Source organism: Echinops telfairi, unplaced genomic scaffold, assembly GCF_000313985.2.
Source record: "Echinops telfairi isolate 266 unplaced genomic scaffold, ASM31398v2 ScPeMD7_3533;HRSCAF=4204_0, whole genome shotgun sequence".
NCBI classification, from domain to species: Eukaryota; Metazoa; Chordata; class Mammalia; order Afrosoricida; family Tenrecidae; genus Echinops; species Echinops telfairi.
This window is the reverse complement of record NW_022107431.1, coordinates 104,957,490-104,979,869: the sequence shown is the minus strand read 5'-3', so window position 1 is coordinate 104,979,869 and position 22,380 is coordinate 104,957,490. Positions and strand designations below refer to the sequence as shown.

Below are 22,380 nucleotides of genomic sequence, written 5' to 3'. Positions count from 1 at the left end.
GTGCCTGCAGGCATGACCAGGTGATTGGCTCCTTGGCCTGGTTCCTGCCCAGCTCAGACAAAGGTTACAAATTTCTTTTAGTTCTAGCGATAAACAGCAGAAGGACGTTTACTTCTACAGTAATCTTTGTCCCAGAACTACTCAGCTCTAGCAGTAAGAACTGACAAACCCAGCTCCCTCCAATTAAGTACTTAGAGGCATACCACTCTCCCAGTGAGTCTCCTGCCCGAAGGCACTCAGCTTTCTTGGTCTGCACCCAGGAAGTTCACTCCTCTGTCTCACTGCTCTTCACCATCTTTTGCCATCTCTGACATTACAATGATCTGTCTTCTGGATTGCAGAAGCCAACAAAGTGATGTGGTGTCTGAGGGAGGCACTCCATTCCTGGCTCCTTTCTTGATGGCAGTGAGCTTCTCCTTTTCTGCTTCTGGGCTGGCACGTTTTAAACCTAGCAGAATGGCAAAAACTGACATCTCCCCCACAATATGGGTTCATGTACCTTATTTGCGTGTCTCTGTCCCCTAACAGTGTGGCATACATTATTTATATGAGTAACAAGCTATCCAGTCATCTCGGTGGACCTCAAGCACCTTGCATTTCCGTATCCCTACCTGTTTGTCCCGTAGGAGCTCGGAAGGCTATAGCTGGAAGGGCTGTATTAGATCATCTACTGCCCTGTCCCTTCACACCCGTTCTGGTCTGTAGTACATTCTGTGTGTCGTTAAGGTTGGGGCCCTGGGAAACATTCCAGTTTGTCAACAGCCATGCCTCTCTTCATATTACTATAATGTTTATCTAATTGTTCATCTGGGAACATGAAAATGATAAATTTGTATGTGTTCCTGTTAAGCCACCCAGGTGGACTGCATCGAATTCTAGATCATTGTTCAGGCTTTTTTGCAACAGAGGTCGAATGAGTGTGTGGCCCGCAGGACTGACCCACACCGAGCGCTGCAGAGTTTGTTTCTGAAAGGGTTTATCATTCATTCTGCTTTCTGTCCATGTCCCTAGGGGGAGCCTTTTTTACAAGGTGAAAAGGGAGATCAGGTAAGTAGCTGCTTTATTTCTATCCTGGGTTTTTCGCTGCATTGATTTCTTTATTTCATTCTGTCTGTTTACTTTGGAGATTAGGTAAAGTAAGCTTTCTGAGGGTCTTAATTCTCCATTGTGAATTTTGACTCATTTTAAAATGGGAAGTTTAAACCTTGAAAAGTTTTATTGCATGAGGATGCATTAACACTTTACTATGGTATTATATACTTTCATTAACTCATTACCACTGATGATTGGACATGAATACATCTAGGATATTTAACAGATTTTGTCTTTCACTATAGTCAATAAGTTAGGTTTTCTTGCTTGCTTGATTTCTTTTTTTGCCCCACAATGTTAGATGATAATAATTATCTCTCCACTTAAAAGACTATTAAAAGAACTACAGAGTACACATAGGATACATAAAACACAAAATCATTTTTTCAAAAATTCTGTTAATGACATACTTTGGATTTATCCAACATGCTGATTTTCAGAAAGGGTAGTCAGATATAAAACAAATCCCGACTTGGATGGGAAGACTCATAAAGAAAGGGGGAAGGACTATTGCACCGATGGGAGTGGGGCTGCTAAAATAGGGAGAACATTCTGACCTTCTGACCATAAGATCTGCACGTATGTCAAAAAGTTATGGGAAAAGCATTTGTTTCTCTGGGGATTGGAACACTGTAAGCAAGGCAGCGAATTCCAGGAGTTTGGAAGCGGGAAGAAAGGATGAAACCATCCAACAGTAAATCAGAAGTGCCCTGTTTTGAAGTCCCCTTACGCTCTGGAGAGGAAGGGTAAGAGGCTGACTCTACCTAGTGGGCCATAGGAAGTAGAGACGCTTAACAGTAGTTGGGTCAACTAGCATTTTGTGGCTAGGTAACAGTTGCCCTTGTGCCAGCTCTAACTTCTGGGGACACAGTGGGTATCAGCTAGAACCGTGCTCCCTGGTTTTTCAGTGGCGGATTTTTCACACGTGGATCACCAGGTCTTTCTTAGGAGGGGTCTCCGGGTGGGCTAGAGCCTCTAACATGTCGGTTGGCAGTGGAGCACGTTTGCTGTTTGTACCAGTAGGAATTAGCAATTCAGTTTTGCATTAACAAGGCAAAACATGGGAGTTTGGGGCATGTGTGTCTGGCTTGAATCAGAGTGGACTCGATGGTAGTGAGTTTGGTTCTTGGGTTTTGTGCCCAGCTTTGCCCTAAGTAAGTAAGGGGTATTTGTAAGCCTTCTCTAAGTCATAGGGGAACAAAGTGGCAAATCAGTCACTTTAGACATTGTGGTTAGCTGAGCCTCAGGCAGGACAAACTGATAAGAGAAGTTGCGCCTTTTTAGTACTTACTCAGGCTGGGGGATAAGCTAAATCCTGGGGCCTATAGGAAGGAATGAGGGGGCCCTGGTGGCATAGGGGTTACACGTTGGACTGCTAGCCATAAGGTCAACAGTTTGAAACCCCCCAGCTGCTCCAAGGGAGGAAAATGATACTTTCTACTCCCATAAAGTTTTATAGTCTCAGAAATCCACAGGAGAAGTTCTACTCTGTCCTAGAAGGTCACTGTGAGCCAGAATTGACATGCTGGTAGTGAGTTTTTTATAGGAAAGGGTGAAATCTGACTAAAGTGTGCTCTTAACAAAGCAGAAAATAAGAAGGTGGTCATTTTGCACAATTGGTCAAGGTTTAAGAATGTCATGGAAAAGTCAGAAAAACGAACTTATTACAGTCCATTGTACTCTACGTTGTGTTCCCTCAGTGCTCTGGTGTAGTGAGTTATTCATTAAGCTACTAACCATAAGCTCAGAGGTTTCAACATACCAGCTACTCTGATGGAGAGAGATGAGGCTACCTCTTCCTATAAAGATTTTTAAAGTCTTAGAAACCCAAAGGGGCCGTTCTCGTCCGCCGTGTATTAGTCAGAATCAATGTGATCTCACAGCAGTGAGCTTGGTTTGGGAGAGGTTTTGTGTCACCTTACTTTTTTTCTGCTTTTCTCTTCTGTGAACACCGTACTTGGTAGTTGCTAAAGCACAACAGCTTAAATTCCACCTTTCCCCACCGCATCTGAAGTTGTGATCCCCTTGGAAGTGAGATTTAAAAACCCACAAAACTGCCATTAAGTTGAGTCCGCCTCACGTGAGACTGGGAGAACTGCCCTTCCGGGTTTCGGAGAGGGAGCAGAGCGCCTCCTCTGTCTCCAGGTGTGGGACTAGCCCGTGGCAGATGACAGCGGTGTCAGTTACACAGAGTATGCAGAGCTTGCTGGTAGTACTGGATGTCAAATGTCAGAAGTGACATGGGGAAAATTGTTGTAAGGAAGGTGAGAAAGGAAACTACTGTTTAATTGTTCACAGTAAGCATTTAAAGTCATGTTTTAGAGCACACCTCCTTCATTTCACCATATTTTCCATACTTACCCTTTACCTTATTTTAATTAGTGGAGATCCACATGAATTGAAGCATGAGAGATGCTTACTAGACATTACCCAAATGGTGCTGATTCTACTTACAGGGAGAACCTGGGACAAAAGGCTCACAGGGAATAAAGGTAATCTGACGTCCTCCGATCACATCTCCAGCCCTGGGAGACCGTGGCAATCAAAGTAACTGCTGGACTTTCCTTTCCACCATGTGTTTAGGGTGAACCTGGAGACTCTGGTCCCCCTGGCCTAATAGGAAGCCCTGGACTAAAGGTATGTAAGAAATCACCGAGATTAATTAGGAACTGATTTTGAAGTTACAGCTAGTGCCGTGTAAAACAAGGCCCTTCAGTGTGCTGCTCATTTTCTTCACAAAGACTCCCAGAGACGTTATTATGTTTCCATGGTGATATTTTCCTTTATCGGCTGCATTTATTACACACGTAGTAACTGTGCCTTATGGTTCACAATAGGATGTTTAAGCTCTTTTTCAGAGCATCTTCACAATAGCATCCCTAAAAGCTTTAAGAGTAAACAATGCATGCTAAATCTGTGGCCTCAGCTGCAGTCTTAAAATGACAAGGATTCAAGTTTACAGTTCTAAACCGAAATCATGCTGCCCTGGAATCCTTAAATTTCTCTGTGGGGTTCTGCAGGAGTGTCCCAAGAAAGAGCAGCTGATGGGAGGGCATTGGAGAGAGTAATGTAGTGTGCTCCCTGCCAAGGGGTAGGGCAAATTATCTAGGCATCACCTGCTGATGAGCACTGAGCTGTTTCAATGAAAACATCATGAAACTATCTTTGCAAGCCCAAAGCACATTTTAATATCATAGAGAGGAGATGGGCTGGTGATAAATCAATCTTTCTATAGATGAAATCACATTGCATTTTACATATGTTACATATCTAATATATATTACATATATTCAGGTTCTCTCCATCTCTCTCCCCAAACGTAAGGCATGTACTATCTTCTATTTCAGGGTCAGCAAGGACCTGCAGGTTCTATGGGACCCAGAGGACCACCAGGAGATGTTGTATGTATAGTAGGCATAGGCATCTTTGATATTTTTTAACTGTAACTGGGACACATTTAAATGAATGTCAACAACTTATCATGTTGATTGAGTTATGCTGCAGTTTCAAAGACATGAGTCATCTCTACCACGAAAAGTGATCACATCTAATGCTAGAGCTGAGTGGACAACTACCCCCTACATACATGCATGATGAGAGGGCTTTTTTCATATCATTAGCCTGATAAATTGGTTTTGTGAATTCAAATCAAGTGAATGATTATTTTGGACCTGGTTGTGAGTGGTATACAGAGAGTAACGAAGATTGAAAATGCCTAAAGAAATCAGGAAAACCAGGAGAGAGAGAGAGACTTCCCAAGCTTCTACCGCTGTTTTCTAGCAACAGGCTCAAAAACAATTTTTTTTTAATTGCCTGCAATTATTTCCAAAGTACAGTTTCAGAAAGATCCTCAGGCTGCATCATAGCCCATTAGTGGACTCACTTCTCTCCTTTGCTGGAGTGGCTCACGTGTTCTCGTCCATCTCATCTCTCTCTCTGTGTGTGTATCTCACACAAGAGTGCACACACACTCACGCACACGTGTCTTTGTCCGTGCACACGCACATCCCTGTCCTTCAAATGCACGTAGTCCATCCGTCCCCTCGGGCCAGCTTTTCAGTCTTTGAATAACCTCCTGACAACTGATGGAGGCTTCGCCACCAGTCCAACTTGAGAAAAACCAGAAAGATGGTGGCTGTCATTTCTTGGAGACTGGCCCCTTTCTAGCTACCGTCAGCATTCCCCCTCGGCCACTTTTAGAGTCTCTGCTCCGTTATCTTGGGAGCTGTCACTGGCCTCTCGCTCTTCCACACTGGGGCTTCAGGGGTCTATCAGCCTCTGCTTTGGTGGTCTTGATGCTTTGAAAATTCAGTCCACGCGGAAAACTTTTTCTGATCGCACCCCACCCAAGCCTCTTAAGGAACCATTATAAATGTGCTGTATGTAGTAGAAGGAGCCCCACGGAACCATGCATTGCACATTAGCGGCAAACACTAAACTAAGGTCCGCGCTTCGGGCTGACCAGAGTAAGATGAGTCTGCTCCATAAAGACGGACAGTCTCAGAACCCTGTATGATGTGGTGGGGAGCGGCATGAAACCACTAGCCACTCCTCAGGAAGAAGATAGGGCGTTCTACTCTCGTACAGAGCTGCAGCCTCGGAGACCCACAGGAGTCGTGCTACTCTGTCCTATAGAGTCGCCATCGTCACATTCGACTCCGAAGCAGCGAGTTTGGCTTTTTGTGAGGCTATAAGTAGACTTTTTTTTTCAGTGAGCCTTTGTTGCCAAAACATAGCAAGGGGGAAAAGGCAAACCTTTTCCTAGTTACCCAGCTGTCCCTGTGAATTATGATGTGACACTCCCACCTGCCGTTCCTCCACGCCTTCTGGGCAGTAATGAGGGTGGTGCATTGGACCCCATGTTCCCTTACTTAGCTTCTCTCCCATTGCTTCCAGGTGGCTTCACGCATACCTTTAACTCGTGTCCTTCCCTGCCGGATGGGGAAACAATACCCTAACTGTTTAGATCAGCAGTTCTCAACCTCTGAGTCACACCCCCTTTGGGGATTGAGCTACCCTTTCACAGGGGTCGCCCGATTCACAACAGTAGGAAAATGACAGTTATGAAGTAGCAATGGAAATAATTTTATGGTTGGGGGGGTCACCACAACATGAGAAACTGTGTTAAAGGGTCGCGGCCTTAGGAAGGTTGAGAACCACTGGTTTAGATGTTAGATTTTGTTTTCCTGACCAACACACACATGTTGTCATAATAAGAGGTATTCTGCTTGTTCTCTTACTTTAATTTTGATTTTAACAGGGGTTACCAGGAGAACACGGCATCCCTGGCAAACAAGGCACGAAAGGAGAAAAGGTATAGCTTCTCTTTGACGCATTTTGTGTTCCTGGGTGATTAAGTCGAAAGGAGAGACAGGATCATAAGGTTATTTGATGAGTGAAGGTCTAGAACAAAGTTTGTTTCTGAGGGGTGGTCTAGGGTACAAAAGTCCACAGGAACTATGCTGGGAACAAGGCCCCTTGGAGTTGTGCATTGTGGCAACTCTGGTTTTAACTTAGGAACCCAATGGGGAAAATGAATCAGAGAGTCTGTTTCACACGCATGGACTCTGGTGTAGGCCACTGCAGCACGTTTCCTGATGTCTGCATGGAAATAGTGCAGTCATGCTGAACAACCAGTGGAGAACAACTTAAAGAGCACACAGAGATCATCGAAAATACTTCATGGAAGAATATGTTCTTTGTGCATATTCATGCTCATATATGCATCATGCTAATGCTAAAATCATGATAACATTATCAAGGTTCATGAGGGAGTGGGGAGCGGGGAGGGAGGGGGGAAATGAGGAGCTGATATTAAGGGCTCAAGTAGAAAGCAAATGTTTTGAGAATGATGATGGCAACAAATGTACACATGTGCTTGACACATGGATGGATATATGGATTGTGATAAGAGTTGTACGAACCCCCAATAAGATGAGTAAAAAGAAAATCTAAATGCATTTGGGATCGTAGAACAGTGTCTGGCTTGATTAGGTACGCAGTAACTGTTGGTTGAGTGAGTGAGTGAGTGAGTGAACTCGACTCCCTCTGATGACAAACCAGTGAAAGCAGCAGACTCCTTAGTTCCTCCTCCCACCTAATACCCGAGGAAAGAAGTAAGGCTCTTCTCTGTCTTGCCAGGGAGACCCAGGCGGCATTATGGGCCCTCCTGGGCTTCCCGGTCCAAAAGGCGAGGTTGGTCCTCCAGGGAAAAGCCTGCCAGGAGAACCAGTAAGTATCAGCCCTTTTCCCTTCCAAAGTCAAGAAGCACTACTTAATGAATTCCCAGTTTCGGGTCACAAGAATAGAAATGATTTTATGTCTGCAAAAGAAAAATGGTATGCATCGTATTCTTTAGATCAGAGATCTAACTTTTGGAAACTGTGATGATGCAAGCCATGGAGTCTCTTCTGAAGAAAATAGACATGCAGAAACCATTTTGCATATAATTTCAGACGATTCATAAGACCAACATGGTACTGATGGAGTCGGTTCTGACCCAGGTGCCCCCATGTATGTCAGAGTATACATACTCTGGAGGGGGTTCGGCGGTTGCTTTTTGGGAATTACTTTCTTCTGAGATGCCTTTGGGTTGACTCACTCAGCCCACCACCCTAACTGTTAGTGTGTTCACTATTACACCATCGGAGATTCCAGAAGATTCATCAAACCGAAAAGAACAACCAGCTGCCATCACGCTGAGTCACAGACGGTCCTCCATCCCTGCATCTGACGCATGGATTCCTCAGAGACCTGTGGAGCTCAGTAACGTGTACTGGTTTCGAACCAGAAGCTTTCCCAGGACACTGTCTTTAAAATGGGGTGGGCGGTGTAAAATTTATGTTCCAGAGCCTTCGATATTGTCATTCTCTGAAAATGTCAATTTGGGGGTCTCTTTATTCCCAGTACATAGAAAACTAGAGTGCTGGAGAATCCGAATAACCAATGTCTTTGTTTTTCTCATCTCATTTGAACATTTATCCCAATTAATGATAAATGGTTCTCAGTATTGAAGTTTTCATTTTAAAGATGAAGATATAATATATTTTAAAGTAACTATGCACATGGAGAAAGAGGTAAGTCTTGTACACAATTCTGCAACAAGAGTAATAGCAGTCATGTACAAATTTTGTAAGTTCTTAATCAATGAAAAATACTTTACACAGCAACTGCAATGAGGGGCTCAAACATAACAATTGTGAGAAGGGTGCGGGGTGTGGTATCTCGGTCCTGGCGTGCACAGAGTTGCCGAGTGGAAACTGACAATGGCACCAACAGTCACAACATGGTCTGCTGGACTCATGTTCTCCATTCCTTATTCTAATCAAGAAAAGGGGCTTTGCTTTTTGGCTTTTTCAAATAAGATAAAGAACAATGAAACCAAGTTTTGAGTTATAACAGATATTTTTAACCTTTCAGAAGAAAGAAAATAAATCTTACATTGCCTTCACTTTTCCTTTTCTTTTTTATTTTTTCAGGGGTTCGATGGCAATCCTGGAGTACCTGGCCCACGTGGGCCAAAGGTGAAAAACAGTTGCTTTGTAAATAATTGATAAATTAATAAGGCCTAGCCAACAAACCCATGTCCCGTGCTCTTGGCACTAACTGAGGCATCTTGTTGCACAGGGTGAACGAGGACTGCCAGGCGTCCACGGTGGTCCCGGCGACATGGGCCCACCTGGGGTAGGGATTCCTGGACGAACAGTAAGTCAAATCCATTCAAGCTCATGAAAGCTCTGTTGAATCTAATCATACAGATTTTTAAAGTCCATAATGAACTCAAGTGGGGTTAAAAAAAAAAGCTCAGATGAGGAAATACAAATAAACACTAGTCAGAGGAGAGAACTGATGGCCGTTAAGGAGCCCTGGTGACAGTGTCAGGTAAACACTGGGGACTGCTAACTACAGAGTCTGTGGCTCAAATACACCAGTTGCCCCTTGAGAGAAAATTGAGGCTATCTGTTCCTATACAGACTTGCAAAGCCTCAGAAATACCATATAGGGTGGCAATGAGTCAGATTCCACTCACTGCAGTTAAGTTGTTTGTGGTTCTATACTGTGTGTACTTAAAAGTATACTAGCATTCCTTTGAGATGATAAGCATGAAAAAACCAAACCCATTACTGTCAAGTGGAGTCTGACTCATAGCAACCCCACAGGGCAGAGTAGCATTGCCCCTTGGGGTTTCTGAGCCTGCAGCACCTTCACCATTGTTCCCCATGGCTGCACGCTGGTGAGCTGAACTGCAGCCCTTGTGGTCGCAGCCCATTGCTAACCCAGGACACCACCAGGCCTCCTTCATAAGAATGACTAGCATGAGGCAATCTGATACATCCATTTGTTTTTAGCTAAAATAAAACAAGTTGACTCTTGGAGTGTATCAAATACACACGAATAAAGTAGTGCCAAAACAAGCTATAAGTGACATTTTAAAGGAGAGACATGAGAAAGATGTTCTTAATGGTTCAGATAGAACATGGGTAGTTTTGAAATATCTTTTCAATATCAGGACAGAATCTAGAAGTGTGCCTCACAACAATGGCCCCAGTGGCCTCAGAGATTGGTCATTGTGCTACCAAAGGCACACGAGTACAAGATGTTGGAACAAGAAAAGCGAAAATAAATATTTCAATGGCAGTATTTTGGGAAGATGGCCTTGTAATGAAGGTAGCCAATGGAGCCCAGGCAGTGTTAGGGGATAAGCCCGGCCTGCTAAAGACAAGGGCATCGATTCAAAGCCATCGACAGCTACCATGAAGATTGACAGCCTTGGAAACCCTAAGGGAGCAGTTCTACTACAGGGCTCCTGAGAATCAGAGCTGACTTCCAAAAAACACAAAAAACATCAAGTCAGTGCCAACTCATAGCAACCTTAGAGGTCAGGGTTGAACGACCCCTATGGGTTTCTGAGACGATAACTCTTTATGGGAGTAGAAAGCCACCTGTCTCCCTTGAAAAAGGCGATTTCAAACTACTGGCCTGGCAGTTAGCAGCCTGCTGAGTAGACACTATACCACATAAGGGGAGGAAAAAATCACTTTAGGACACAGTACAAATCTTTTTAAGGGAATAAAAAGTAGCATTGACACAAGCAGTGATATGAACATCTGATTTTTAAAATTTTTATTTAGCTATAATTAACATAAAATTCAATAGTTTAACCATATCAAGATAGGATGTGCAATCATCACCACAATCTTTGCAACCTTTTCCTCCTTCTTGTATGCTTTGATGTTGACTCCTAGTTGGCCCCTCCCCTTCCATGCCTCCCGCAGTCATTAGTCCAGCTACTGTCCTCCTAACTTTGCCCATTCCGGGTTCTCTATACAGATAAACAAGCACAGCAAAGGCAAGCAATAAACATGGACACAGCAACAGTGACCACATAAAACAGAAAGACATCTGTCTAGCAGAAAGTGGGAAATTTAGAATAAATACACATTGGGGCCAGAGGGAGATCAAAAGACCAGGTGTTCCATTCGAGCCTGCCTAGTGGCTAACATCCTCTTTACAGGGCTCTTTGATATTAAGGCAGTTGGCGGCTCCTAGTCTACACGCATCGGGGATTCACCAGGGAATCAACCCATGTAGGGATTTCGGGCAACCGCTATCGTCCATAACTTTCCGTAAACTTGTTTTTTAGAATTTAGGCACTGGTACCATTCCCTCCTCTGGGTTTGGATTGTATTATTTACAATCATTAAGTCACACAGACTGGTGTGTGTCTTTCCAGTGGGCCTAGCTGAGTCCTCGCTTAGATGGATGCATTTTGGAGACCAGCCTGTATGATCCCACATGCTCTTTCATGATAGCTGGGCACCATCTGATTTTCTCCCCACACACTGCTATGGCATGCATGTCTACGTTGACCTCCTCATGAGGGCAATGACCAGGCAGGGCCAGATGTACATCTCTTTTGAAAGGTGGTGAGCAGTTTTTGAAGGTGTTTACCAGCCCTTCACTCACTCAAGTTGTAAACCCAATGGCCCATGCTTGTGTCATATTTCCACTAATTATCTCCCATCCTTTTGGGTATACGAGCTCAGCTTTTTTTTAAGGTGAACTGATTTATTTTTCACTTCCTACTTCTTTAACTACGTCTTTCAGTTCCTTCAAATAGGAAAATGTCTAAGAGTAGAAAACAGAGAGAATAGGAGGTCTGAGGACATCACCCCTGGACAGTCAGTGTCTGAGCAGATAGCAGTTGGATGCATTGTTTGTGTACTTAAGACTGTGCAGTCACTGGTGACAGTAATGAGAGAAATATTCCAGGTATTTGAGCAAAATCATCTCCATGGTCCCAGCAATAGGTATGTAGCTAATGCTTCTCCACCACCCAAAATGTTTGGTAGAATCTGAAGCGAACATTGAGGATGTGCACTGGGGCCAGCCCTTTATCCCACTACATAAGTTATAACGTTTAGCCCTGTACCCCACCTGAATCATGTGTGGACTTTCGTGACTTGTCCTGAAGGTGGGATTCTGAGAGTTGCATCTCACTTCCTCCAGGGCTCCCAAGGACCAGCTGGAGATCCAGGCATTCAGGTAAAAGACTTCACATTATTTGCCACAGCAAATCTAGTTAGCTCACTTGGAAGAAACCCCATTCTCATAAATACCTGTTTTTCTCCTACTGCAGGGTCCTCGAGGTCTCCCTGGGTTGCCGGGAACTCCGGGATCTCCAGGGAATGACGTAAGGACTATCTGTTTGCTCCTCCTTTGTCGTTTTCATGTTTTTTCTGATGTGCAGACACGAACATGATGCTTCTGTTTTCAGGGGGCTCCAGGACGGGACGGAAAGCCGGGCCTTCCAGGCCCCCCAGGTGACCCGGTATGTATACAGACTGAGCCTGATGGATCTCTCTTTAATGCACCTAAAAGCCAAGAAGCCAAATAAGCAAGTTTTCTGCCCAAACTCATTAGAATGCTCAGTGACTCCTTGGCGGTTTTGTTTATTGCCATTATTTTGTAGAAGAAAGCATTCCAGCTCTGTCAGCATTTTTCTTGCCTGTGATAAATACTTCTTTCTTAAGGGTACAGTTCAGCTGTACAGGTTTGCCCCAGGCTAAGTGCTGGCACATAATGTCTCAATCCAACCAAAAATTGAGTTCAAATGTATAGCCAGATTTTTCCTATTTCCTAGAGCTAAGAGCTAAATGAATTTCTCTTCTCTAAATGAAAGTCTGCAGGTAAATGGCCTGCGATGTGGGACACAGCCATTGATTCTGTGGCTCTAAAAACACTGAAGTGATTGAATTACTGTACCTGGCTTGATTAAGTTCTTAAAAAAAACAGGCATTAAAAATGGACTCCAAAATTTTACCTCACGCTAAGCCCTTGCTTGGAGTGACAGTGAAATCCCTCTAAATAGCCTCAGAATCCGCAGCTATAATTTGAGAGGCCATATGGCACGCGGCGTTGTATTAAGAGTTTTACATGACACAGTCCAAATCTGGGCTCCCAGTTTTAAACTGCACAGATCCTTCCCTGCCCACACTCTTTGGGCCTCTGTGCTTTGGTAAGCCAAGTGCAGGGGCATATTTTGACCTGATTTAAGCTCCATCGCTGAGGGAATCATGTGTACATCATCTGAGAGCCTTGTAAAGTGTTATAGGGTTTATAGAGTATCTTTCAGAAAGGGTGTTTTGAGTCCTGAGGCCAAAACCCTGCCAAAGCTCCCTCCGTGTTGTTCTCGTCCAGAGCTGAAGCTGACTGTAGGTTCTTTTGAGCGTGCCTGAGAAATCATTCTAAAGCAAACACATCCAGTATTGTTCGTATTTTCCCACAGCAGGATAATTTGCTTGGCAGTGTGGTGATTTCTTTTTAATAAATGAGTTATCTTCAAGTATTATTTCAAACCATTAATGCCCTGGGGACAGCATAGAGGTTACCATTGTCATTAAAATATGAAATAGAGCCGCAGAATCAATGTTTTGTGTGTGCGCGCGCGCATGCGCGTGCGCATGGGCATCTGTGTTCATGGTAGAGGAGCTCTCAAACTGATGGTGCATGTTCTCCGGGATGTGTGTCTTTTCTTCAAATGAAGCATCGTCTTACGCCAATGACCCTGACAGGGAATCAGTAGAAGCCCCTGACAAATTTCGACCCAAATAGCATTTTGAGGCAAAAGCTGTGTATGATACGCGTGTATGGTATTCATGTGTAAATATGGCTTTGCCTTTCTCCCCCCTTTACCACAGATTGCACTTCCCCTCTTGGGAGACATCGGTGTCTTGCTCAAGGTACTCTATTGCTATATAAGAAATTATATGTTAACTTCCAGGAAGAAGCAGAGAGGAAATGTTTGCCAGAAATTCAGATAATGGCTTCACCTGAACTACAGCCCCATCTTCCAATGACAGAACATCTTTGAGACAGAAAGAGAATATGTATCTTGTGCCATTTATACTTAAGGAGACTGGGTGGCACAGGGGGATGAATGCTCGGTTCATGGTTCAAACTCACCAGCTATGGTGTGTGGGTTTGGGTTTTCAGTCTACATGTGTGTGGAGGGAATACATCCTGAGATGAAGTGTTACTGACATCTCCTCTCTGGAGCACAGCTTTCTTCTAATGGGTGCTTGCTTACCCACCTGCCTTGGAACCCGGTGTCTCCCCTGGCCAGTCCCTGAGCAAAACCAGTCCTCCATCAGCAGCTCACTGCCAGGCTGCATTATAATGTCATGGGATTTTACTACGTAAACAGCACAATTCCAAAACTAGCAATTACCCTGGCATCTGTTACCCTGTTAAATACAGATTATCTCTCTCCCTATTATCCTTCACATAGGGAATTAATTTTACTACCAATGGTCATTTTTCCCTGTAATATTTACCTATGAAACAGATTGGGGGGGTGCTGAAAAGGGACAGTGGAGAGGTTATGTATTTTCATGTTTCTGCATGATATGTTAAGGTCAGCATGACTCCAGGTGGAAAAAAGATACTCTTTTACACTCATGTTTCATGTGTCTTTCTGTGTTTATCCACAGAAAGAGACTGTATGTGATTTATTTTCTATTCATAACATGTAGCACAATGGTTCCCGCAATGACCCACTGAATACTAAGCAGCCAAGAAATTTTGTTAAATTGAAATGAAAAGACTCAAAAGTTCTGGTATGTGGCCTTTCATTCGTTAAAGATCGTAGGCATCTCATCAATTATGTCGCAAAGTGACCTACTAGGACAGAGTAGAACTGCTCCTTGGGGTTTCAGATACTGGAAAGCAATCTACTCTCATAAAACTTTAAACCTTGGAAACCCTATCCAGGGTCACTCAGTCAGAATTTACTTGACAGCAGTGGGGGAGGTGGGGGGACAACTGTTACAGCCCTGCTGTCATCTCACTAATGTTCTCAGTCCCAATCAAGATTATTGACTGGAAAGTGGTGGGCTATTGTGAAGTGTCATCAAAGCAGCTCTAAGTCACTGTATTCATGAACTACCTGGTCCTACTTTACCCTTACAGCCATTGCTGGGTTTGAGCTCATTGATGCAGCCGCTCGGTCAGTCCACCTCGTCAAGGGCCTTTCTCTCTTCCACTGCCCTTCCGCTTTACCAAACACAATGTCCTGCCCCATGGGCGGGTCTTGTCCCAAGTATGTACGATGAAGTCTTGTCATCTTTGCTGTTAAAGATCACGCTAGCTGTACTTCTCCCAAGAAAGATCAGTTTGTCCTTTGAGCAGTCCATGGTGATTTCAATATTCTTCTCCAGCTCCACAGTTCAAATGCATCCGTTCTTCTTTGGTCTTCCTTATTCAGCGTCCACCTTTAGCATGCATATGATATGATGCTGTGGAGAATGCCATGGCTTGGATCGCCTTTGTCCTCAAAGAAACATCCTTGCTCTTCAATACTCTAAAGAGGTCTCGTGCGGCAGATTTGCCTAATGCAAAGTGTCATTTGATCTCTTGACTGCTTCTTCCATGAGCATTGATTGTGGATCCAAGCAAGACAAAATTGTGCCTATTGATACAGTTATGAGGACTTGGTCTTCCTTACATTGAACTGTAACCCATACTGAAGGCTACAATCCTTGATCTTCATCAGCAATTGCTTCAATTCCTCCTCACTTTCAGCAAGTAAGGTTTTGCCATCTGCGTATCTCAGGTTGTTAGTAAACCCTTCTGCAACCCTGATACTACATTCTTCTTCATATATGGCAGTTTCTCGGATTATTTGCTCAGCATACAGATTGAACGAGCATGGTGAGAGGCTACAACCTTGATGCACACCTTTCCTGATTTTAAACCATGCAGTATTGCATGTTCTGTTCCCACAACTTCCTCTTGATCCATGTACAAGTTCCTCATAAGGACAATGAAGTGTTCTGGAATTCCCATTCTCATCATGGTTTATGGTCCATTTATTATGGTCCACACTGTCGAATGCCTTTGCATAGTCTATGAAACACAAGTAATATTTCTGGTATTCTCAGCTTTGAGCCAACATCCATCTGATATCAGCAATGATATCCCTTGTTCCTGTCCTCTTCTGAATCTGGCCTGAACTTCTGGCAGTTCCCTGTCAATGTGCTGCTGCAAATGTGGTATGATCTTAAGCAAAATTTTACTTGCATGTGATAGCAGTGATACCGCTTTATAGTTGGAGCATTCTATTGGGTCAACATTCTTTAGAATGGGGAAAGCAATATGGATCTCTTCTAATTAGTTGGCCAAGTAGCTGTCCTCAAAATTTCCTGGCACAGACAAGTGAAGGCTTCCAGTGCTTCTTCAGCTTTCTGAAACATTTCAATGGGCAGTCCCTCAATTTCTGCAGCCTTGCTTTTGGCCAGTGCATTCAGTGCAGTTTGAACGTCTTCCTTCAACACCATTGGTTCTTGCTTATGTGCCACCTCCTGAGATGATGGATTGTCGATTAGTTCTTTTTGGTAGAGTGACTTTTGGGCAGTCTTTCCATCTTCTTTTGATGCTTCCTGCATCATTTAATATTTTGCCTACAGAATCTTTCAAGATTGCAACTTGAGGCTTGAATTTTTTCTTGTGTTCTTTCAGTTGCAGATATGCTGAGTGTGTTCTTCTCTTTGTTTTCTAATTGTAGGTCTTTTTACATTTCATTATAATATTTAGCTTTGTCTTCTGCATCTGCCCTTTGACATTGTCTGTTTAGCTCCTTGACTAAATCCTTTCATCCACTTGCTTTAGCTACTCTACAATTAGAGCAAGTTTCAGCGTCTCTTCTGACATCCACTTTGATCTTTTCTTTCTTTACTGTCTTTTTAATGACCTTTTGCTTTCCTCATGAATGATGGCCTTGAGCTCATCATGTCTCTTGTCATTAATGTCCATTGCATCAAATTTGATATGTTCTCAAAATTCAAGTGGGATAGACTCAAGGTCTTGGAGACTTGTTTTCATTTCCTTCAGCTTTATCCTGAACTTCCATATGAGTAATTGGTGGTCTGCTCCTCGGTCGTCCCCTCGTCTGGTTTGAGCTGCTGATATTGAGCTTCTCCATCGTGTCTCCCATAGATGTAGTCAATTTGATTTCCTTGTATTCCATCCAGGGAAGTCCATGTGTATAGTCGTCTATTGTGTTGTTGAAAAAATATATATTTACTATGAATAAGTGTTAGCTTTGCAAAATTCTGTTATATCATCTGCAGCTACATTTCTATCACTAAGTCCATATTTTCCAACTACTGTTTCTTCCTCTTTGTTTCCAAATTTTGCATTCCAATCACCAATAGCTATCAATACAGCTTGATTGCATGTTTGAACAATTTCTGACTAAATTCATAGATAGAATTCTTCCAGTTCTTCATCACTAGATTTTGTAGTTGGTACATAAATTTTAGTCATATTTGATTTGATTGAATTTCCTTGAAAGCAAATAGATAAAATCCTATCACAAACAGCATTGTACTTCTTGATGGATTTAGCAAAATCCTTTCTGACAATGAATGCCATGCCATTTCTCTTGATTGTGTTATTCACGGCGTAGTAAATCATATGTTTTCCATTTTGAAAATGGCCAATACCAATCCATTTCAGTTGACTAATACCTAGGATATTGATTTTCATGTGTTCCATTTCATTTTTGACCACTTCCAATTTTCCTAAATTCATACTTCGTACATTCCAAGTTGTGATCATTAGCCGATTTTAGCAGAATCACTGATGGTGGACAGGTTTTAGTGGAACTTCCAAAGTGAGGCTGACCAAGACAAAGCAAAAGGTGGCCCACTTATAAAACAGTGACCACTGAAAACCTGTGGAATGCAGTAGAACAGTGTTTGATATCGCGCCAGAAGATGAGCCCCTGAGATTGAAAAGCACATGAAATACAGCTGGGGAAGAGCTGCCTCCTCAAAGGAGAGAGGACCTTAATGACATGGATGTTGCAAAGCTTTTGAACTTTCATTTGCTGGTGTAGTAAAGTCAAAAATGAGAAGAAACAGCCACAAACTTCCATGAATAATTGGAATATGAAATACACAAAGTATTGATAGGAAACTTAGAGCACATCAAAAGTAAAATGGAAGACAGAGATTTGCTGGTATTGGAAAATCTGCTGACGTTGCTTCCAGCATCACAGCAATACGCAAGCCAGCACACTGTGACAATCCGAATGACAAGTGGCAGATGTAGTGAGCAGGCCGCCTAAAGCCCTGCTTTCAACAAACTGCATTCAATAAAAGTACGGGCAGGAAGAAAGCTTCCCAAAGCTATATCTAAGTGCAGATATACCTCAGAGATATTGCCGTTGGATTGCAGAGCACAGCAATAAAGTGAATCGTCAAAAGAAAATTTCTACTTCTGTGTGCATATAAAAGTTATGTTTACACAATACTATAGCCTTTTAAGTGTGTAATGGCTTTATTTTAAAAGTTTGAAATATTGTAAGAATTATCAAAATGTAACACAGAGGCATGAAGTGAGCACCTGCTATTAGAAAAATGGGATGCTGGTATACTTGCAGGTTGCTACAAACCTTCATTTTATTAAAAACAATCTCTTGAAAAAGGCATTAAAATGAAGTATAATAAAGAGAGGTCTACCTGTATAGGAATTTAGACCGGGGACTGGATCTATCAGGCTGTGTTAGGGTGAGTTTTCTAGAAAAACAAAACTAGCAACATGCATATATGTGTAAAAAGGAACTTCATATCAAGAAAGGATTTTCTATCAAAAAAGTGTCGCAGCCCAGTCTAACGCAAGTTCATGGATCTGATGCTAGCCAGAGACTTTTGGACTCACACAGCTGCCAGTGGATGAAGCAGGAGGCTGGGAGAGCACAAACAGGTGGAGAGAGGAATCACACCATCCAAGATCTGGAAGAACACAGCAGGGTGCTAACAGCTCCCAGCTTCAGAAGGCTGTGTGCATCAAAGGTCCCAGAAATGACATGGGCCCCAATCGAAGAGGAAGGTGAAGAGCCAGAGGGGGAGAGAGAGAAGTTCCCATGTTTTTCTTATGAAGAGGGAAATGCATGCATGCATATGTGCGTGTGTTCCCCTCTTCAATACATTACCCATTACCATACACTATTCTAATTTATAGCCACCCTACTGAACAGAATAGAACTGGAGCAAGTTTCCAGGGCTATAATCTTTACAGCAGCAGACTAACTGCCCCATCTTTCTCCCACGGAGTAGCTGGTAGACTAGAACCAGCAGATTTTGGGGTTGCACCCGTGTTTAAGTGCTACACTAACAAGGCTTCTTCTGCAACAACTGTTAGTGTTAGGTGCCATGAATTGCTCCTGACCCATTGTGCCTAAATGTACAAGAAACACAACACTGCCCAGTCCTTTGCCACCCTCTTAATTGTGCCTAAAATTGTTGTAACCACCGTATCAGTTCAACTCATGAGGGTTTTCCTCTTCACCAGCATCATAATTCAAATGCATCAGTTCTTCTAGGATTTTTATTCATTACTAAGGTGACCAGATTTTAACATTGGTAAAGCGGGACACCATTGATAAAACTCATATCCTGGCGAAATAGCCACATGGCAGCCGAAAACCATATACTCTAGCTTGTCATGCATTCTTTACAAAAATCGGGACTTTTTAAAAACGCCGCGGGACGCAGGAAAAATTGTTAAAAATTGGGACGTCTGGTCACCTTATTCATTACCTAACTCTCACATGCATATGAAACCATTGAAAATACCATGGCCTGGATCAAGCTGCCTTTGTCTTTAGAGTGACACCTTTCTCTTTAATACTTTAAAGAGGCCTTTTGCAACAAATTTGGCTGATAAAATATGTCATTTAATTTCTGAACTGTTGTTTCCATGGACATGGATTTTGGATCCAAATAAGTCCAAAAAATTTTTTAAATAAAGCCAAACTCAATGCCAAGGCCATCAAGTTGATTCTGACACATAGCCATCCTATATAGGGTTTCTGCAACTATAAATCTTTATGGGAATAGATAAGCCTCCTTTTTCTCCTGCAGAATGGCTCTTAGGTTTGAACCATAGACCTTGCACTAAGAGCCCAGTATCCTACTCACAGCACTGCTAGAGCACCTTAAAATTATCAAGTTGGTAAAATTAGTTTGAAAAACATTGTACACTCTAGTTCTCTTTTATATATTTGGGTTCTAAAAATCACCACCATAAAGAGAAATATTTAACCCAATATTTTTTAAGCAATTGGTCTTAGAATTTTTTCAACCCCATGTCAAAAAATAAAGGACCCCCCTCCCCCCAAACAAACAAATGCACTGTCATTGAATCGATTCCAATTCCTGATGATCCTAGAGGACAGGGTAGAACTGCCCTTGTTGGTTTCTAAAACTATAATTCTTCATGGAATTAGAAAGCCTCGTCTTTCTCCCATGGAGCAGCTGATGGTTTCAAACTGCTGATGTTGCAGTTCGCAGAGAAACGTGTAACCACTATAGCATCAGGGCTCCATTTGGAAACCAGCCATGTGCTAATATTATTAGATAAAAAGTATTGAACATGTAGAATCATGGTTTGGGGATTGTTTGTTTTTTACCAAGTTTTTCAATGGCAAGCTACAGTTTCCTTTGGAAAGATGCTTAATTAATCATTCGTTTTCCTTATTTTATGTATTTGATGTTGAAAATATATACAGCAAAACATACACCAATTCAATAGTTGCTGCCTGTATCACTGAGGTACACCAATTACATTTTTCGAATTGTGCATCTTTTCTTCCTAGTCGCTCTGAGTTGTTTTTCCCTCACTAGCTGCATTTCATTTCTGAAAATATTTCTCTTTGGTGAAAGAGACTAAGTCCCATCTTCTATCAAGTGTTAAAACTAAGCGATGTCTCCCGCTCGGTGGCCCTTATTTCCTGGGCGTTTTCTTATTCTAACAATATATAAAAGATCGGCCTTTTAGGATTTTCCCTGGAGTCTTTTCTTTCGCTGTGTGATCAGACTTATGTGAGCTCAGACACTTAGATGTAAGCTTTCCCAGATCAGCTAAAGGTTACCAAGAAGGCAAGGGAAAGGTAATTCCACCAAGATTTTTCCATCAGCATTTGGAGTTGACATAGGAGTCAAGTCCAAGCCACGAAAGTAATTATTTCTCACATGAGTACTTCCACTGACAAATAGAATGTTAGCAAACTGTGTGTGAAATCCTCCAGGGATTTTTCCCTGAAAGAGACGTCTTTTCTTCACAGTTCATTTCTTCTTTGCTTCCTTCCTTCTTTCCTCCCTCCCTTTCTTCTTCCCTTCTTCTCATCTCTTTCTCCCTTCCATTCTTTCCTCCTTTCCTAAAATTTGTGTTATGGTCGTAATCTTGCTGACTGTTGCCAGCTTTGTCCTCCCTTCCCTGTGCTGGCTAAGCGATTGAAATCACTCTGCGCCGCAATCTGTTTCTCTTTTATTTATCCGACATTCTTAAGTTAAATATCATTGTAAACATACCAACTCAAAAGTCTCATAAGCAAACACCATTTGCCTTGATTTGTAAATCATTTTCTCACCCAAAAAAAAGAGTAGTCATTTCAAATGACATAAGTTAAGTTCCCAGAAAGTAGAGTTACCTCACAGTGACCCCCTGACTCATCTCTGACAAAGATTCACATAGAACCTCAAATAGTAGCACATCTTACTGTGAAGGGTTGCTCTTATGAATCTCTCAGTAACCAGATGTTTATACTCATCAGAACTTCTGTGGCAATTGCCAACCCAGTGTTCCCGCACTGAAGAGCCACAGGGAAGAAGGAGATGCTGGGGAGCCTGGGAAGTACGACTTTCCAGCCCAGAAGGTAAGTCTGATTGCGTGCTTATAGAAAGGGTGAAGCTACGCATCCTGCCGTGCCTCAGCTCTGCATCTGCTCTGTCCTCCAGGGTGACACAGGGCTGCGGGGTCCTCCGGGAATTCCAGGCAGGGAAGGACCGAAGGTAAGGAAATCTCCCTTCCCCCTCCTCCTGCTACCCTCCGTTCAGTGTGAGGGAGGGAAAAGAGGAAACCCACGTTAGTATGCCTGCATTTGTTTTTAGAAAACATTTCATAAAGTAGTGCAAAAGTAGTTTACAAATGGTGCCAGTTATCTGTTCTCTGACCCTGTCCATACCCCAAGTGTCCTGAGAAGAATTCTTTCATTAATCCAAGAGGTGATATAATGATTGAGTATACCAGCTAAAATGTTGTCATTTTAGGGAAGCAAAGGAGAGCGAGGCTACCCTGGGATACCTGGAGACAAAGGTGATGAGGTAAACAATTCTTCTCTGAAAATATAGTCCTATTCATTACACTCGCTTGACATCAAACCTTAGCTCATCTTTAAGGTTAGCACAAATGAAAACTAAAGACTTGGGTAGTTATGGCCTTACAAATGCTAACACACTATAAATAATCATGATATGTTGATATTTATTACCAATGGTCCAGTTTATAAGAAGATTGATATACCAAGTTAATATACATCCTGTAAGGTTTTCCTGTTTTCAAAGCAGGCAACAAGCACAGGGTTCTCTCAAGATGAAAAAACAGGAGGATGGGAGGAGTTACTAAAAAGATTCACAAAGGAGCTAATAAAAAGGAAAGAATAAAGAGCCAGGCTAAAGACTGTAACAGCTCCAGAACTCAACAAAACTGCCCTTGGACATGATTCAACTCCAGCAACCTCGGTCTGTCTCTGTCTCTGCTGTACTTTCAAACTCCTGGGCAGGGAGGGGATGGGGACTGTCAAACGAATCTGACTAGATTCGTTTGGATCAGCTGCCCACACGCTGACCAGAGTTCAAAGTCAGATACCCTTTTTGAAATCCTGGCACAATTTTCTGACTCCAAGCCATGATGATGATCAGGATATAATTCTTTTCCTGCGTA

The 22,380-nt window shown here is 42.7% G+C and overlaps 1 protein-coding gene across 1 annotated transcript in view; it reads left to right on the top strand.

The window, feature by feature from the left end:
• The window catches only part of COL19A1 (collagen type XIX alpha 1 chain), a 423,669-nt gene that overhangs the window by 330,846 nt on the left and 70,443 nt on the right, over positions 1-22,380 (top strand). The window contains exons 17-31 of the mRNA XM_045294677.1: positions 1,012-1,047; positions 3,549-3,584; positions 3,676-3,729; positions 4,440-4,493; positions 6,353-6,406; positions 7,234-7,323; positions 8,571-8,615; positions 8,719-8,796; positions 11,602-11,637; positions 11,732-11,785; positions 11,870-11,923; positions 13,293-13,334; positions 21,212-21,313; positions 21,396-21,449; positions 21,708-21,761. Of these exons, the coding sequence (XP_045150612.1) occupies positions 1,012-1,047; positions 3,549-3,584; positions 3,676-3,729; positions 4,440-4,493; positions 6,353-6,406; positions 7,234-7,323; positions 8,571-8,615; positions 8,719-8,796; positions 11,602-11,637; positions 11,732-11,785; positions 11,870-11,923; positions 13,293-13,334; positions 21,212-21,313; positions 21,396-21,449; positions 21,708-21,761 (843 nt within the window). The remainder of the gene's footprint in view (positions 1-1,011; positions 1,048-3,548; positions 3,585-3,675; positions 3,730-4,439; positions 4,494-6,352; positions 6,407-7,233; positions 7,324-8,570; positions 8,616-8,718; positions 8,797-11,601; positions 11,638-11,731; positions 11,786-11,869; positions 11,924-13,292; positions 13,335-21,211; positions 21,314-21,395; positions 21,450-21,707; positions 21,762-22,380) is intronic.